Source organism: Carcharodon carcharias, chromosome 15 (genome assembly GCF_017639515.1).
Source record: "Carcharodon carcharias isolate sCarCar2 chromosome 15, sCarCar2.pri, whole genome shotgun sequence".
Classification (NCBI taxonomy): Eukaryota; Metazoa; Chordata; class Chondrichthyes; order Lamniformes; family Lamnidae; genus Carcharodon; species Carcharodon carcharias.
Genome location: NC_054481.1, coordinates 38,183,833 through 38,203,035, shown reverse-complemented (window position 1 = coordinate 38,203,035; position 19,203 = coordinate 38,183,833). Strand labels below are relative to the sequence as shown.

The window sequence follows — 19,203 nt, the reverse complement described above, 5'->3', positions numbered from 1 at the left end:
CTATAAGAAGCCTGAAGAAATCTAAAACAGTAGGACTGTTGACATGCTCTCAAATAAAAGAATTAAATAAAGAAAATACAGATGTTAATATGGATAAATTTCTCATGTCTAAAGTTACGGTCAATCTACCAATGACTTTTGCTACTTCACAGGTGAGAGCCAGTTACAGAAGATAGAAGTGGGTAATACCACACCAAGTACCATTCACCAGAGAAATGCAAAGGGGAACAAGGGGCTGATCTTGCACAAGCGAGTTAAAGGTCAGATATTAATGTTCCTACACAATGATAGAATACCCAAAGTACAGAATGACTTTCCCTCACTGACCTTTGGTTTTTGATCTATTTTAAAGTACTCACTATCCATTGCATTCTAGTATGTAGCAAGCCCAACAAGAGAAGGGGCAGTTCTGCATTTCGTTTTAAGAAATGAAGCTGGGCAGGTGGAAAGGTTATTGGTGGGGGGACATTCTGGTGGTAGCGATCATATTTCAGTTAGATTTTAGCATTGTTATGGAAAAGAACAAAGATAGATCAAGCATAAAAGTTTTCAATTGGGGAAAGGCAAGAGCGATTTGGCAAAAGTAGGCTACAAACGATGACTTGAAGGCTAATCAGTAACAGACCAGAGGATATTCCAAAGAATAAAGGTGGAACTCCCAAATCTACACTCCTTTGGATGTTCAAGAACATACGGAGTAGGAAAGGCAAAAAAGAGGAGTTTATGTCAGAGAGAGCTCAATACTGCTGAAAGCTTAGACTGTATAGGAAATACAGGGGTGAAACTAAAAAGGGAATTAAGAAAAGCTGGAGAAGGCAGGAAAAATTAAGAGTACCCAAAATCTTTTATAAATACATAAAGGGTAAGAGGATAATTAAGGAAAGAGAATGGCTGATTAGGGACCAGAAAGGTAACTTGTCTGTGGAGATGGAAGATATAGGCATGGTTTTTAATGAATACTTTGTCCTGTGTTTACAAAAGAGGAGGACATTGCAGACATTGCAGTTAAGAAGTTTGTGCAATATTCGATGGGATAAACATAGTGAGAGAAGAAATATGAAGGTTGTTGTTTGGTCCAACAAAACTTGAGTATTGCTGAAAAAAGAGACATGCTGTCGAAACTTTTCATCTTGCACTCATCAGGATACCAATTGTATAGGGAACAACAATTTATACTGTATAAGAAGAGAGTGCTGATTGGTTGGCATGTGGACTCTGATTGGTAGAGGCATTATAATGGAGAATGCACAAAGGAATATTTAACTGCCAATCTTTTATTTAAATTCAAATCAGGCAGGTCGACTCTGATTGGTCAAGGCATTGCCATGAATGAATCAGGGAATGGCTGTCCCCCAAGCTTTTGTTTAGTTGAAAAAAGTTTAATGTTTGGAAATGCTTCTTCTGTCTGCAAAGGACAGGGCCCTATGTGTGAATATATATAGCTTCTAGCACACATAAGTGAGCCACATTGCGAGCGTGACTGATAATCTTAAATTGGTTGTCAGTGTAATTCTTAGCACAATCAGGGTTGCTTAACAAGTCCACTTGCTACTAATCAGCATTCTCATCTCATGCAATATAAATTGTTGTTTCCTTCACAATTGGCATTCTTGTCCTGATGAGCGCAAGATGAAAAGCTTCGACAGCATGTCTCTTTGTTCAGCAATACTCAAGTTCTGTAATCCTCAAATATTAAGGTATTTAGCAGCCTTGAAAGTGGTTAGATCACCAGATCTGGATGAAATATATCCCAGCCTATTTAAAGAAGCAAGAGAGGAGATAGCAGAGGCTCTGACCATCAATTTCCAATCCTCTCTGGCTACAGGTGTGGCACTGGAGGACTTTTGGACTGCCAAGTTGCAGCATTGTTTGAAAAGGGAGGAAGGGATGGACTGAATAATTATAGGCCTTCAACCTAACCTCGGTGTTGGGCATATTATTGGAAAAAATTCTGAGGAACTGTAGATATTGTCATTTAGAAAGGTACAGATTAATCAAGGAAAGTCAGCACAGACTTGTTAAGGGAAGGCCATGTTTGCCTAACCTGATTAACTTTTTTGAGGAGGTAACATGGAGCATTGATGAAAGTAGTCCATTTGTATTCTGCATGGATTTTCACAAGGCTTTTGGACAAAGTTGGATGGCAGACTAACCAGGAAAGTAAGGTTCCATGGGATCTAAGGAAAAGTGGCAAGTTGGATCCAAAATGGCTCAGTGGCAAATAGGAAAGATTAATGGATGTCTTTGTGTCTGGAAGGTTGTTTCCAGTGGGATTCTGCAGAGATCAGGACTAGGCCCCTTGCTTTTCATTGTATATATCGATGATTTAGACTTTTTAACATTGTGATTAATAAGTTTGCAGATGATACAAAAGTTGGTTGTGTGATTGGAAGTGAAGAAGAAAGTTGTAGACTTCAGGAAGTTATTAATGGACTGGTCAGGTGACCAAAGATGTCAGAGCTCAAGACAAAGAGTGCGAGTTAATGCATTTGGGATGCAAAGGAATAGACAATAAATAGATACTGAGAAGTGTAGAGGAACAGACGAACCTGGGAGTGCATGTCCACAGATCCCCAAAGATAACAGGACAGGTAGTAAAGGTAATCAAGAAGGCATATAGGATATTTTGCTTTATTATCCAAGGCTTAGAATATAAGAGCAGTGGGGTTAGGTATAAAACACTAGTTAGGCCACAGCTGGGGTACTACGTGCAGTTCTGGTTGCTGCATTACAGGAAAGATGAGAGGGCACCGGGAGGTTTACAAGGATGTTGCCAGGAAGAGAGAGTTTTAGCTATTAGGAAAGATTGGATAGGTTGGGGTTGTTTTCTCTGGAACATAGGAGACTCAGGAAGATTTAATTGAGGTGTATAAAATCATGAGGGGCCTAGGTAGAGTGAATAGGAAGAACCTATTTCCCTTCAGCAGAGAGGTCAATAACTATGAGGTGTAGATTTAAAGTTAGAACGTAAGAGCATAAGAGATAGAAGCAGGAGTATACCACACAGCTCATCAAGCCTGCTCCGCCATTCAGTACAATCATGGTTGATCTTGGACTTCAACTCTGCTTTCCCACTTGTTCCCCATATCCCTTAATTCTCTAAGAGACCAAAAGCTAAGGTACATGCAGAGTGGGCAGGAAAATGCAGTTAAAGCTGAAGTAATTGGTAGAAGGGTTAGAGGGGAGATGAGGAGGAATTTTTTGGCCCAGACGGTGGTAGGAGTCTGGATCTCAGGAAAGAATGTAGAGGTAGAAACTCTCATTGCCTTTAAAAACCACTTAGATATGCACTTGAAGTAACTTAACCGACAAGGCTATGGTCTGAGAGATGGAAAGAAGGATAAAGCTCAATCGCTCTTTTCATCCTGCAAAGACATGATTGGCCAAATGGCCTCCTTCCTTGCTATAAATTTCTGTGTTTCTATGAAGCAAGTTATATTATGAAGTGGATATTGACCCTAATGTGTCAGCCAAGGAGTTGGAGGTGGGCAGGACAGCTATAGCAAACCGAATCTATGTTAGAAAACTGAGTCTATTTAAATAGAATCTCCACAAGCTACAGTAAACAAAACTAATGATCAAAAACTACAGCAGGAGCCTGGTAAAGCAGGATTATTTTTCCTGTATAATATGCTATGCAGAGGATAATTACATAATATAAAATATGTACATAAAATCAATCCCAATCACTTAGAGCAGTTTGGTCTCTTAGATGTAATTAATGGGGCAATTACTCAATCATCTCCGTTCTGGCTGTCACTTGTAGGCCAGGATTTTCCATTCCCTCTGGCATTGGGCGTGTTTGGTTACCTGAGTGGACAAAATGGTGTGATCAGTTTCACAATGATGCAAAACCAGTTCAAGATCATCCGCTCAGCCCACTGATAGTGGGCCACATTCTCCATCATCAGATATCGGGAACCTCATTGTAATACATCAGCATCAGGCCTGTCCCCCCAACTGGATCGACTGCCCACATCAGTGGGAAAACACACTGTCGTGTTTCACAGTAGCACATAAGCGATGTGCACTTGGCGGGCTACCAGATCAGCCATATGTGGGTGGCTTTTCAATCGCTGCAGGGCTAGGGCTGGCACGGCAAAGGGGGAGAAGCGGCCTCAGGCAAGGAAAGTGTGTGTGGTTGGGGGGGGAAACATGTTGATCTGTGCAAGTGGCCTTAAGATGGTGAGGGCTGAGGAAGCAGTCTCCAGAGGAGATGTGAGGGTGTGTGAGAGAGTGTGAATGGTGATGTCCCTTGAGCTGGCAGTGAGTGAGATGCCAGTGAATGTGTGATGGGCTTAAGTGCGTGAGTTTAGAGTGATGAGATGGTTGCTATACCTGGGCTGCATGAATGAGATCATTCATCCTCTATCTGCATTGGATGGCCAACCTCTTCTGTGCAGCTTTGGCACTGATCACCACTGCCATCACCTACCAAGCTGGAATGGTAATGTAGCTGCTCCTCCTGTGGCCAACGCGGGGATAGAGGACATCACAGCGGGCCTCCACGTTGTCCAAAAGGCACTCAAGGGCTGCAGTCTTCTTGTCTTTTGGGGCCATATCTCCTGTGCTGCATTCCTAGGCTGGAAACACTGAGTGCGGCTGTACTTTAAATGTGACGCCTGGCATGATGAAGCGACGAGGTGATGGAGTGGCAGGCGAATCGGAGCCTGCCCGCCATGGAAAGGGCCTGTTTCCTGGGAATGCATAAATAATGTGACGGGTTTGGGACAATATGGTGTGAAAACCCGCCATCGCGGCCGGTGGGTAAAACATCGTTCTACCTGCCCACTGCCGCACTTAGTGCAAACCTGGGACAATTCCACCCGTAGTGTTACTATATGTAACCATTATATTCAGGCACACCAGTCAAAACCCAACCTTCCATATAGTAGCTGTACACTAGTCCCTTTTGCTTAATAGCCCAGAATCTGAACTGGACCAGCCATATAAATACTTCGGGTACAAAAGCAGGTCGGAGGCTGGGAATTCTGCAGTGAGTATCTCACCTCCTGACTCCCGGAAGCTTGTCTACCATCAACAAGGCACAAGTCAGGAGTGTGATAGAATATTCTCCACTTGCCTGGATAAGTGCAGCTTTAACAACACTCAAGAAGCTCAACACCACCCAGGACAAAGCAGCCCACTTGACTGGCACCCCATCCACAAACATTCATTCCCTCCACCATCGACACACAGTAGTAACAGTGAGTAATGCACTGCAGGAACTCACCAGGGCTTCTTCAATAGCACCTTCCAAACCCACGACCTTTACCATCTAGAAGGATAAGGACAGCAGATAGATGGGAACACCACCAGCTGCAAGTTCCCCTCCAAGTCACTCAACATCTTGATTTGGAAATATATCGCCGTTGCTTCACTGTTGTTAGGTAAAAATCCTGAAACTCCCTTCCTAACAGCACTGTGGGTGTACCTACACCACATGGACTGCAACAATTCAAGAAGGCAGCTCACCACCACCTTCTCAAGGGCAATTAGGGATGGACAATAAATGTTGGCCTAGTCAATGATGCCCACACCCAATGAACGAATATATTTTAAAAATTAACAATTGGTGAGTTTTTCTGCTTATCCAGGGGGATCCTGCTGGAAAAGGAACCCTTTCCCTTTTTCAGGTTAGCATTCCCAAGATAGATGTATCACATCCAGCTGCCGAGTGAAGCTCTCCATATTCTGTCATAACAAAATGCTTCAGGGGCAACTACTGCAACACAGTGTGACACTTGTTTTTCCATGATCTTACTGAAACTTCCATTTTACTACCAGTTAATGTCAAATGTATTGAATTTTCTAGGTCCATGTTACTGGGAGTTGATTTGAGACTGCCCAAACCCATTTCAGGTAATACTCCTAGGCCAGGAGTTTCCTTGGATCGACACTCCTCCCATAAGTATGCAATGGATCCCAACCATAAGAAAGGCCTTGAGCTAGAGGTTCTGGATTCAAGTCCCACTCCAGGACTTGATAGTTACGGAAGGTGCGTTCATAGCATGGCCAAGCTGGTTGGTTACCGACCTGTAAATCCTTTCAATGCACCTATGGCAGGAGATAAGAGCAGGAGAGTGCCTTGGTCAGTCAGAACCATGTGGTATCTGCAGTACAACAACTTCCACACATTGAAAGACTCTACACACAAACTCTTGCCCCAGGCTATACTCCATGGCAAGCATCCTCCTCACTTCAAGGGGCCGCTAGAGTGAGAATTCTAAATAGTTGCAGAAATGAAAGGGCAGTGTCCTCGTTCATCCAACCCACAGTCCCACTAAATTGATTTCTTACTCAATTTGTTGATTAATTATGGAGAGTAAATAGCATTGCACAACAAATCGTCGGGAGAAAAAGATGTAAAAGTTACTGTGCAATGGTAGGCAAACATGATGTGTGGAGGAACTAAGTGCCTTTCCAGCACTGCTTGTGGGCCAGGAGGAGCTGAAGTGCTCCTTTGAGTGCAGTCGAAAGCTAATCATGTTCTTCCTCAGGATTGGGACTGCTCACCCTTTCAGAATTGCTGACAACCCCTCAACTCCCTCCCACTTCCACCCATGATTGTGACCCCCTTTCCCACCCCCCCAACAATTGGAAGCTGAACACCCTCCCAGGCTACAACAGTAGCAGAATCCTCGCCTATTCCTGGGCTGCCGCCTCCTCTGATGTGTTCACTACCTGTTATGTCCAAGCTTGCTAATCAGGTGGGAAACCTGCTGGCAAAGAGGCCCTCAGATTTTAGCCTTAATCCAGGTACTGTGAGCCTCTAAGGAAAAATCTCTTTGCTGAAAAATAGTTTTAAATAGTAACTCTTTAAATAGTAACTTAGTGAGGCCATGATCTTTCGCTTTTCAATTCCAGTTCAGGAAAGATGATGGGAATAAATGAATCCTTTGGTGCCCCATTGGGACTGTTTTGATTGACGTCAGTCACTTCGCCAAAGGACACAAGAACACAATGTAAAATTGGCCATAATTTGGTACTAAGTATACAGTTATGCTCAAAAGAAATAGAAAACCTGATGATGTGGGAAATGGATTCGCATTTGGGCAGTGCTCTGAAATGGATGGATTCACCTCAAACCAGCAAAAAGCAGATATACTACTAGTAGGGCAATCCAGACATACCTATAAAATTCAAACAAGTACCCCATGAGTTGTTAGGCACATTGTGCTCAGCCTCCTTCAATGTACTCCAGGGAATAAACTGCCCCTTTTTATCACTCTGCCTTGTATATTTTATCTTTTCTAAATGTTTCGATGCCTTGTTAAACTCCTGGTCCAGTGAAGACAGGATTTTAATGTTGTGTTCATGACTCTAATAGTCTAGGTTACTGAAATTATGCAATGTGGTCAAGATAAGACGACCTTCAGCAGAACCAAATAGTAGAATGACATAATGTAAAATTGGCCGCAATTTGGTACTAAGTATACAGTTATGCTACAGTTATGGGTCAGTGCTGCTGTTTGTACTCCACAGGAGCCTCCTCCCACCCTACTTCATTTCACCCTATCAGAATATCCTTCAATTATTTTCTCCCTTGTGTACTTATCTAGTTTAAAGGCATCCATGCTATTTTCCTCAGTTTACACCCTGTGGTAGCAAGTTCCATTTTCTAACCACTCTCTGGATAAAGAAGTTTCTCCTGATTTACTAGTGATTATTTTATATTTATGACCCCTAGTTTTGCACTCCTCCTACAAGTGGAAACATCAGGCTAAAGATTCAATTACCCCCAAAAGCAGGTGCAGGGATCGTCATGCCCAGTTAACCAAGCCCAGTCAATGAAATACAGCAGCATGCAAACATCATGCCACCTGGTAATTGTAATGAGAGACATGTGCCCGGCGTTAAAGGCACTGATGAGTTGACTGCATGCCAAAGCAAGGCCTAAGTTCATGAGAAACTGCCATTACATAAGCCATTCTACATCTCTTAAAGACAAGAGCAAAATTGTTCTGGAAGAGCTTCTGAGCAGAAAGAGGAATGAAAATTCCGCAACAGTCCAGAAAACCTGCCACAATGTTCCCCTCTGAAGTGCAGGAGGACAAGGAGGAGGGAGCCAGGAGGCCCTCCAGACTGAAGCAAGCAGATAGTCATTGCAATCAATGCCAGTAGTCTAGCTCAGCGAACCTGGAGGCAGTGCCACAAAAATTTCAATGACCTCACAAGAGTGGCTAAGGTCAGTGGATGCAAATTCAAATGCCATATCCTTACAACCAAACCACTAGCCTCAGATCCTTCTCCATTCATGACCCACCTCACTCACCTCCCACTGTCTCTATCAAACACAATTCAAATCCAGCATTCATTGCCTCACCTCCCAATCGTGTACGTGGCACTGCTGCAAGCCTCAAACTCACATCTCGCAGCTTGCTCACACTGCCAGTTCCAGAGAGGTTCCAGGCAGCAGGCCCGTTGCTTCAGCACGCAAATTGTCTACTTGACGATGTTTCGGATGGCAGCATGGGTCTCGTTATATACATGCTGGCCACAAGTGGTTGGGGTGTGGAGGGAAGCCATGAGCAATATTCCCTCTAAACTGTGCAAACTGTGCACAAGTTTTTTTTTATCCATTCATGGGATGTGGGCGTCGCTGGCTGGGCCAGCATTTATTGCCCATTCCTTGAGAAGGTGGTGGTGAGCTGCCTTCTTGAACCGCTGCAGTCAGCGCCTTTAAGCTATCCTTGGAATGCAGCCACACAAAAAAATTAAAGGGGCCTCCCACTTAAACGAATCATTTGCGCATTACAAAAACAAATGAGAAAGCACATTGTTCATGAGCCAGAGTAGATCAGATAGCCTCTGTCACCCAGCAGCCACCTTATGGTTAGGCATGGTGACTGAAAGATTGATGGAACCGCAGACTGGCACAGAATGAAACCCTCATGGTTGCTGCCAGCAAATGGGCACTCACTGGGTGTGATTGCACATCAACCACACATCAGCGACGGGTAACCCTTACGGTTCCGGTACATCTCACCATGAGATGTGGTGCCTGTAAAGTCATGTGTGTGCACTCTGTACCATCCTGGTAAAATCACATCATAATCTATCTGCTTCTCTCTGGTCAAAGAGAACACAATGAGCTCCCTTATCCTAGTACAAAGAGCCTTTGTCACCTTCCTGTTGCAGCAGTGGATGCTAAACTGAGAGATGTTACACATGTCACCTGCTCCAGTCTGGAAGGATCCTGCAGCAAAGAAATTCAGAGCCACATACACCTTCACAGCCATTGGCGGTGCCATCCTCACCCTGCTCTGATGCTGGAGGACTGGTTCCAAGAGTTCTGTGAGCACCTCCTTCATAAAGTACATGCACACATACACTGCTCCTGGCTTAAATGGAGGTAAGGGAAGTGTTCCTCAAAGATCTGTGGTGTATCAGAAACGTGGGCATATCATGGCCACCATTTTGAAAGCTTAATAGTGCTCAGGAAAGCTTAATAGGACCCAGATTTCATGCACTATCAAGTCCAATTTTGCCCCACATGAATTCTGGCACAACTTGATATGAATATTTATGATCATTTTCAAATGGCAATTTAGTTTGACCGGAGCACCAACCTGTAACTAATGTCAAGCTCCATGTATAATCCAGTAGTGAGAAGACACCACAGGGGAAGGACAACAAACAATAAAGCCAATTAACATACATGCTGGGTGGTCACACTGCAGATACCAGATTCAAAAAATGTTACTATAAGATTTGTTCTTGAATTTTGTGCTTACCAATGAGAGTATCCACACTGCTAGGGAACAGAACTAAAGGCCCAATTTTAACCTGGAGCAGGAATCAGGTGGTTAGCAGGCAAGGCGAATGTTGAACTCCTTGACCTCAAGAACATAAGGCCTAGGCAATTTTAACCTCCTGGTCTTTCCCAGGTGCCCTCCTGAAACTGGTAGCAGGCAGCAGCTGGCCGGCAGGTGAAAGTGGCATGAAAGGTCGTTGGGGATCATTGGCCAGGACATGTGGCAGGGCAGAGCATCGAAGTTGTGCCCTAGAACTCAGGTAAGTTGCAGGGAAGGCATTTCCAGATATTCTGGTGATTGGAAAGGAGGAATGGGTATGCAAGGCCTCAGTTTTCCTTGTGGGCCTACAGGAGCTCCTCCTGGCTCAACAAGTCAAAAAGAAAGAAGTTGACAAAAACGTACTTTTATGAGCCTCTTATTGCATTGGCTCCTCTTCCTGCTAACTTCACCTAATGGGAAAACCACAGTGGCTTCCCCACTCAGGCTAATGATTAAAATGGAAGGAAGACTTCAACTACATTAAATATTCTGAACATCTAAGAACAACCGGGAGTGAAAGTGGTCAATGCCAATAGTGTTAAAAGGACTCATCATGAATTGGAAACTGATTTTTCATCACACCCACTATTTCCACTGAAGTTCACAGAACAAGGCTCATTCCCTAGTCTCACTGTCACTTCTACTTGGTTTGAAATTAAAAATCTTGGCAATATTTTACAAATCAATGGAAAATAAACCTGACCTCATGGAAAACCAGCTGCTGATTTGTTTTGAGCCAGTTTCACCCTGCAGGTGTAGATCTATTTCACTTCCATGGGAACAGAGGAACAGGAGGAGGCCATTTGGCTCTTCAAGTCTGTTCCACCATTCAGTGAGATCATCGCTGATATATACCTGCTTTTGCCCCACAGCCCTGAATATCTTTGGATAACATAAATCTGCCAATCTCAGATTTAAAATTTACAATTAATGTAGCATCAAGGCAGCTCTCCCTTTCCCTCTCTCTCTTTCGGAACAAGCGTGTTGCCCAGTTTGAAAAGCCAACTCTACCAGAAACCTACCAGTGAACTGAGATTTCGTAATAATTGCAACATCTTCTATATCTGACTGCGTCCAAGAAACCAGCTAACCCAAATCAGCTGCAACGTTTAAAATCTACACCTCAAGGACAATCAAAGGACACTTAACTGTATATGTTTTTACCTTTTTAAAAATCTAACTCCCCTTATTTCTGGTGTGTGCGTGTCTGTGTGTGTGTGCGTGTGCGTGCATGTGTGTGTGTGTGGTTGTGATTTTTATTATTTTTCGCAGGTTTAGTGGTTAATAAATTTGCTCTTTCTTTGACTCACGATTGGCTCCTTATTGCTCACAGCTTAAATAGTTAAATTTTTCTGATTTGGAAAAGACATATCCTTATGAAAAAGAAACTTTTTTGTGACCATCTGAGGAGCTTGAATAGAGGGGAGCCAGTTCACTCCTTCTCACCCAGTTGTAACACCTGCCACTCAGTTAATTTCCTGACCTTGTCAATAATTTGCCTTCAATTCCATGAGACTCAACTTCAGCTAACAGGTTTGGGGGACTTTATCAATGCCTTCTGGAAGTCAATATCAATAATATCCGTGGATATTCCTCTGTCCACTATTTTTGTCACCTCTTCAAAAATCCAATTCAAAAATTCAAATTCAATCAGGTTCACCAGTCATTACCTACCCTTTACAGTTCCATGTTGGCTCTCTCTGATTAGCTGAAAATTTTAAAAGTGTTCAGTAATCCTATTCTTAGTTATAAACTCTAGTAATTTTCCAAAAACAAACGTTAGGCTGACTGGTCTGTAATTCCCTGGTTTTCCTCTCTTACCTTTGTTAAGTAGTGGAGTGACATGTGCAATTTTCTAATCAAACGGAACGGTTCTCGAATTGAGAGAACTTTCGAAGCTTATATTTAGGGCAGCGGCAATGTGTTCACCTATTTCCTTTAAAACCCTGGGATGGAAACCATCTGGTCCTGGCCAACTGGTAACTCTTTAGTGACATTATTTTCTTCATGACTGTTATTTTGTTTCTGTTAATTTTTCTGACACCCTGTCCCTAATTCAATATTAGTTTCCTTGGGGTGTAAACTCATTCTAATGAGCAGGGAGCATAAAGTTGCCACCCTGCCTGCAGCATCCCACTCAATGAGCACAGGTTAATCCTGAAGTGTGATCCCCTTAACCAATTTAACCCTCATTGGGCGGGATTTTGCAGCCTCGCCCGTGTCAGTGATCATCCGGTCTCGCCGAAAGTCAGTGGACTTCTGGCTGCGCTACCGAAACCCGCATGGTGACCCATGACAGGACCGGAAAATCCTGGCCATGGACTTTTAGCTTCTTGGTGTCTTGTGGACCGGATGACTGAAATAGCTCATTTTTGGTATTATAAATTAGTTAAATATGTGTAGTAAACATCAAATTTATTGGATAGTTAGCTGGTACACCAAAGAAAATACATGTTATTCCTCATTTTAAGACAGTTCTGGTTGCTGACTCATTAATTAGGGCTGAGTTTCAGTTTGGCCTATTTTATGTGCCATATCTATCGAAGCTTATCAGGATTTGCTCAGAAATATCCTGCTAGCTATGTGTATTCAAGCGACTTCTTAAAGAAAAAGCGTATTGCAATTTCCTTCCTATAGTTAATGAGATTTTCATGGGACACAGACACAGGATAACCTATATAGCAGCTAAATGGCAACTGACAGCCATGAATCTTTTATGGCTCCAAAAAGTTAGATTAATGTTTAGGTTGCAGCAGATTTAAAGCTGAAATATTGATCAGATTAAATAGAAAGCAAAGGAGCTGGTGCAGAAAATGAAAGACCGCAAAATGGCTGGAGCGTTATTAATGAGCTTTGGTTACTGTACTCATTTTTATCACCTGGCTTGTCGTAGACTTTGGATCAATGTAGCAGAGGGTAACTGGAGGTTAAATGGAAATAAATTATTCAGGCTTGGTGACTGTAAGTGCCACAACTTCCGAAATAAAAGCAAAATTCATGACTTGAATGTTTTAGCTCCATACGTTCTGATTCGATTTGTCTATTTTAACAGTGGCTTGTCTGCTGTGTACACTTGTGACGTGAACACTCGAACCATTTTAGTTTGCAGCCGCTTAGCCGAAGTGACACAGCAGCTGCTGTGATGGGACTTTGGCTTTCCAGGCAGAACAGGAAACCTGCCACAAGTGAACGTGTTTCTGCTGTTCCCAGAGAGGACTGTAAGCATGGCCCACTATAATAGTACTGTACTTTGTGTGTGGTTGAGAGAAAATGATCAGGATCAGCTCTAGAGCTGCACCTCATGCTGTCAGCTCATAGAACCAGCATCAATGTGAAGAGGCGTAGTGCCCAGCTCATATCCGCATTCCACCTAAAAATGGAAATTAGGCTAGTCGGGGGACGGAGGGGGGAGGAGGGTAAGGAGGCATGTTCAACATGGAGGGATTAGAAGTCTCATTCGCTCTTTCAGGCTTAAGTACAGCTACTCTGTATTGGTATTTCCTTAAAGTATTATTTTGTGATTTGTTTTTGTTAGAATTCCGTTCATAAAATTATTCATTTAATAGTTACTTAATGCCATTGATAAAGTCAAATAAATTTGCTATTGTAATGAGCTTTATAGCATGTATTAAAAGCTGCTATGATTATACAAATGGTCAACCAGGTGATCTATCCGAGGTGTTTGTCAAAGCAACTCCACAAAAGCCTTTAGTCAAGTGAGGAATGTTTACTGAGTATGTGAAAATGTGAAAGAGACGTGGGCTGGGATTTTCCGGCCCCACTGTGATGGGACCCACCGCGAGGGATGCGGCAGGCCAGCCAAAAGCCTATTAAGTTTTGGCAGGACCAGAAGATCCTGGCGGCAGGCGGTGCCAGGGAATCCTGGTCATGGAGCCAGATTTTCAATTGCCAGCGGGGTCGGGACCCCATGCAGGATCCAGGAGGTTGTTCTGGATCCCAACACCCCCAGAATGGTCTGCAGTTTTTGAAGTGAGGCCAGGGAGCAGGGAATGTGAAACCTGCTTACTTCCAATCAATGGCCCATTGAGCTTCTTTAGGTGCTTGTTAACAGGCTGGGGAGGTCGGGACTGTTATTTTCAAAGAAGACTTTGACAAACCCACACAGACTGGTGCACATTGGCGTACAGCTGTCTGGTTTGCTGCAGACCAAAGGAAAAGTTTATTTTTTAATGCTTAAAAATATTGGGACCCTGGGTATCTTACTCTGGAAAGTGCGCAGTAGCTCAGTTTTGCCTAGTCACCCTCCATTTCATCCCTTTATGCTGCTGGCCTTTTGAGGAGCTGCCTCCTTCAGCAAGGCGGCAGCAGGCCCCAACATGGCTGCAGCCTGCCTTTGCTGCTGGTGCCATGCAGGCAACTCCCTCCTTTGAGAGAGAGTCTATCCTTCCCAATTAGAGAATCAGTATTTAAAAACAGCATTGCATGAGCGATACCGTTAAAGCACAGTGGTCCGGACCCACGATGCATCCAGGCATTTAGTTCCCAACGCCCACTTTGAGAATTCAGTTTGTAGTAGTGCAATGCCTTGATGCAGTAAAATGTGGGGCTAGAGATTTTGTTTTGAGAGTGAGTTCCCTACTAGGTCCTCTGAGGTAGGGGTTAAGTTGAGGCAGAGCATTTTCTTGGAAAGAAAGTAACACCCCTGACCCCTGCATTCATACAAGCACCCAGCTGTGGGGTGGCATTGGTTATAAGGCCTGTAGACCTCTTTCTGGAGACTTAATGTATCACTTTATGAATAATTTGTAAAATGGAAGGTGGCAAGGAGTGTATAACTGCAGAGGATTTCTCAGTCTTCTACAGTCTGAGAAAACTGGAAAATATTCTATTTTTAAAGCTGAGTGAATAACTGCTATTGGCAAAGAGCTACTCAGAATTAATGGAAATACAACAGTTGTAAATGAACATGATGCTATTACTGTATTCAATACACATTTACAATTGGAAAAAAAGAATATTGAAGGGGGGATTCCATAAAAATGGCCTAATTATTGAGTATTTAATAAATCATTCACTGTTTAAATTTTAAGAATATATAAATGTTGAAAATTATCTTGATCAGTAACCATAAAGCAAGTAATATAGCATCATTTTCAGTTTCACTGACTTTAGTAACAAGCGCCCAATGTAATACTGCCCACTGTGCGATGCCGCCAAGGCAAACTTCATGTTCAAAGTCTTTTCACAACTCACCACAAAGTAGCTGGTTTCTTGGTCATGGAGAACAGAAGCAGTTGCCTTCGCTTATAGTACCCTGCTGCCCATTGGTTTCAGTGACCAGCACATGGGATGATGCTGAAACTTCAGCAACAAAGCATCATAGACCCCCTCCCCCCCAGAAATGCTGAAGTGATGGCAGCCAGATTAGTAGGCCATCAAAGGTCAGTTTACCAAATCATGTGTGTGATATTTTCTTTTTAAATAGCCTCAATGTTTCACACACTCAAAAATAAACACATTCTTCAGGGCCATCTCTGAGGTATTACTCCAGCTTTTCCAAGTGGCTGTATGGATAAAAGTGTGCATATGAATGAGTTCCTTTTCTCCTTATCACTGTCACAGGCCCAGGTGACGGTGCCAATACACAGCAGCTCCGAGCACATGTTGGAAACTTCAAAAAAGGAAATAACTTGGCTTTAAGGAGCCAGAGAATGACTGGCGTGAACCCACACATCCGAGCAGACGGCAAATACAAGAAATAACCACAAGTAGGAAGCATTTGGAGAGTATAATTGGCTGATTTGTGAGATAAGACGAAAGGATTGAGAATAAACCTGAGAAGAACATTACGTTGTTCAAAGGAGCATTACCTTCATGATCTTCTATAACTATACCACAGAGCTCCAAAGGAATGAATATTTGATGCATTTTTTGTTTCCCTTGCAAAAAAATCAGAGATAGATAAAGAAAATGGTAATTGTGCTATACAATGCATAGTGCAATTGAATTCTGGTAATATTACTGCTGCCAAGTAGCTGGCCAGGTTAAAAGTATACAACCTATGGACTTGTATGCAGTCTACAAGTGTGGATTACATAAGGAGTGAATGTAGCCTTTAAGCCAACAAAGGTGCAAATCCTTTGGCAACTGTGGATCTCTGATATAAGAACTGAATTAAGCTTATAGCCCATTGAGTAAGAGAGGCCATCGACAGCTTTCAGAATCTGCATTGTTGCATCATATGACTACCTACAAAATATTTTGTAAATTTCTTTATCACAAATGTAAAATTACGTAATTAAAAATCTGTATAAAACAATCATCAGCATGTTTGTTATATCTTCTAAGTTTTGTAATTTCTTATCTGTATTATCCCAGAAGGTAATTGGAGATACTTAATCAATTCTCTGAACTGGATCCTCTTATATGTGACTGCAAAATCAACTTGTAAATAGCACTGCAGTGTCAGTTTCACGACCTGATAGACAGGCATGGATAACTGACAGCTGCATACAAATTTTACAGAATGGTACCATGCATGTCAGGACCCCATTAACACAGTCAGTACTTAAAAAGCTCCAACTTGTACATATCTCCAAGTTAACAGTACCCTGTGGTGCTGACGGATGGTAAACTCAATTATGAAAATGACAAACTTTAAAAACAGTTAATATTGGAGATTGCCATTTGAGTGAATAATCTCTTATGAGCTTCATTCGTATTTTTCTAAATCAATGAGTGCTGAGTGAAAGATTCTTCATTCTAAAGCAGTTTTAAGCAATACCAATTAGAAGCATCTTAATGCATCATGCTTTTCTAGAGAGTGGCAGGTTATTCATGTAGTATTCACATCTCTTAGAATTGTTTGTCGGGCATCTGTCCATGTTGCACAAAATCAACCACAAATAAATTCTCTAAAATATAGAGAAGAGAATGAGGATGGGAGTCATTGTGTATATTATCCTCACACCCTTTTTTGAACAAGGGGTGTAACATTTGCAATTCTTCGGTTCTCTGGCACCATCCCTGGATCTAAGGAGGTTTGGAAGCCAAAGCTTCCACAATTTTCCACCCTTACTTCCCTTAGTATCCTCGGATACTTCTCGTTCTGTCTTGGCGGCTTATTAACTTTAAGTGCAGCTAGCCTTTCTAAGACCTCCTTGTTATCAATTTTCAGCCCATCCAGTCTCTCAACCACTCCACTTTCACTATGACTTTGGTAGACAATTGCTAAACACTCATTTAGTACTGCAGCCATGCCCTCTGACTTCATGCTTAAATCCCCTTTTATTCATCCCTAATCAGCTCCACTCCTAGATTTACCACTCTTTTACAATTTATATGCCTATAGAAGACTTTGATTCCCTTTTATGTCAACTGCCAGCTTCATCTCACACTCTCTCTTTGCTTCCCTTATTAGTTTTATCACTTCCCCTCTGAGTTTTCTATATTCAGCCTGGTTCTTACTTTTATTATCAACTTCACGTCTGTCATACACACCCTTTTTCTGCTTCACCTAATTCTCTATCTCCTTCTTCATCTAAGGAGCTCTGGCTCTATTTGTCCCACTTTTCTCCTCATGGGAATGTACCTCAGTGATACCTGAACCACCTCCTCTTTGAAGACAGCCCATTGTTTCATTATAGTTTTGCGTGCCAGTCTTTGATTCCAATTTACCTGGGCTAGATTTGTTCTTGTCCTACTGAAATTGGCTCTCCCCTTGTTAGCCCCTATTTTACTCTCGTTTGCTCCTTGTCCTTTTCCATAGTTAAACTAAACCAGATCCAACAAAGTCTCCTTTCTCATTGGGCTGGAACACACCCATGTAGTAAAATTATCCTGAACTCACTTCAGAAACTCTTCCCTCTCTTTGCTCTTCACACTATTACTATCCTAGTCTATTTTAGCATAATTAAAATCCCCCATTTTAGCTACTATGTAGTTGCTTTCTCCATGGCAATACCTCAGCCAATCGAAGTTGACTAGCCAACCAATCAGCATCCTTTTCTCCTGTAGTATAAGTTGTTGTGATCATTTGAAATCCGGCATTCTTTAGTTAGTCCTGATGAGTGCAAGGCAAAAAGCTTCAGCAACATATCTCTCTTTACAACAATATTCTATCTTTTTTGACACCTCTCTAATACCTCCATAATCTTCACTCATTCCTGAGCAAGTCCCCTCATATTCATTATTGATGATTTTATTGACATCCTTGCATTGAAAAAACACATCTCAATGACCCTCTACAGAAGCCACCCCATTCAGTCTCACTTTCCATCAGCACTCTGTCATTGGCACCTTCCAGTGGCATTGCCTTTTCTCCAAATTCAATCTAGACTTCTCTCCTTACTTCCCTGATCTCTAAATTTGAGGAACTTAAGTGTTTCTCTCCCTCACACCTGTCACTTAAAATTTTCATGATTAACTACCCATTCCCAAATCCTATGTCTAAGGTGACCTTCCCCCCTTCCTCTTAGCATCATACTGAGCAACTTCTCATCTTTAGTGGTTTCAACCTTTACCTCATCTCCTGTAGACCTCTCCTCAGATGTCACCACTCTCTTTCTTTAATTCCACTCTTCCTATAAACTTACTTATCCTCAGTCATCTTTTGATTTCACCAGTTCTTATGGCCTCATTGCCTTGAAGTTATTAATTGCTGAGAAAGCAATCTCTCACCACTTCCTAAGAACATAAGAAATAGGAACAGGAGTAGACCATTCTGCCCCTCAAGCCTGCTCCACCATTCAATAATGTCATGGTTGACCTTCCTGTGTTTTGATTTCCACATTTCCACCTGACCCCGATAACCTTTGATTCCCATGCCTAACAAGAATTATCTACCTCTGCCGTAAAAATATGCAATGATACCACCCCCACCACCTTCTGAGTCAGAGAGTTCCAAAATTGCAAAACCCTCTGAGAGAAAAAATTTCTCCTCATCTCTGTCCTAAAAGGGCAATTCCTAATTTTAAAATAGTGCCCCTTAGTTCTGGACTCACCCACAAGAGGAAACATCCTTTCAACATCCACCTTGTCAAGGCCGTTCAGGATCTTGTATACTTCAGTCAAATCACCCCTCGCTCTTCTAAACTGCAGAGCAAACAAACCCAGTCTGTCCAATCTTTCCTCATAAGACAACCCACCCATTCCAGGTATCAATCTAGTAAATTTCCTCTGAATCGCCTCCAATGTATTTACATCCTTAAATAAGGAGACCAAAACTGCACACAGTATTCGAGGTCTGATCTCACCAATGCCCTGTATAACTGAAGCATAACATCCTTACTTTTATGTCAATCCCTCTCGTAATAAAGGACAGCATTCCATTAGCCTTCTTAATTACTTGCTGTACCTGCATACTAACTTTTTGTGATTCATGTACCAAAATACCTGGATACCTCTGCACCTCAGAATTATGCAGCCATTTTCCATTGAAGTAGTA

At 42.4% G+C, this 19,203-nt stretch overlaps 1 protein-coding gene across 6 annotated transcripts in view; it reads left to right on the top strand.

Moving 5' to 3' along the window:
* Nucleotides 1–16,077, top strand: part of si:dkey-26i13.8 (kinesin-like protein KIF19) — a 183,537-nt gene extending 167,460 nt beyond the window's left edge. For 5 of the 6 annotated variants that reach the window (XM_041205921.1, XM_041205919.1, XM_041205924.1 and 2 more), the window contains 2 exons: nt 153–260; nt 15,381–16,077. In XM_041205921.1, coding sequence (XP_041061855.1) covers nt 153–260; nt 15,381–15,520 — 248 coding nt within the window. In that variant the 3' untranslated portion in view covers nt 15,521–16,077. The remainder of the gene's footprint in view (nt 1–152; nt 261–15,380) is intronic. The other variant, XM_041205923.1, reaches the window with a different exon arrangement.
* The last annotated feature ends 3,126 nt before the right edge of the window (nt 16,078–19,203 follow it).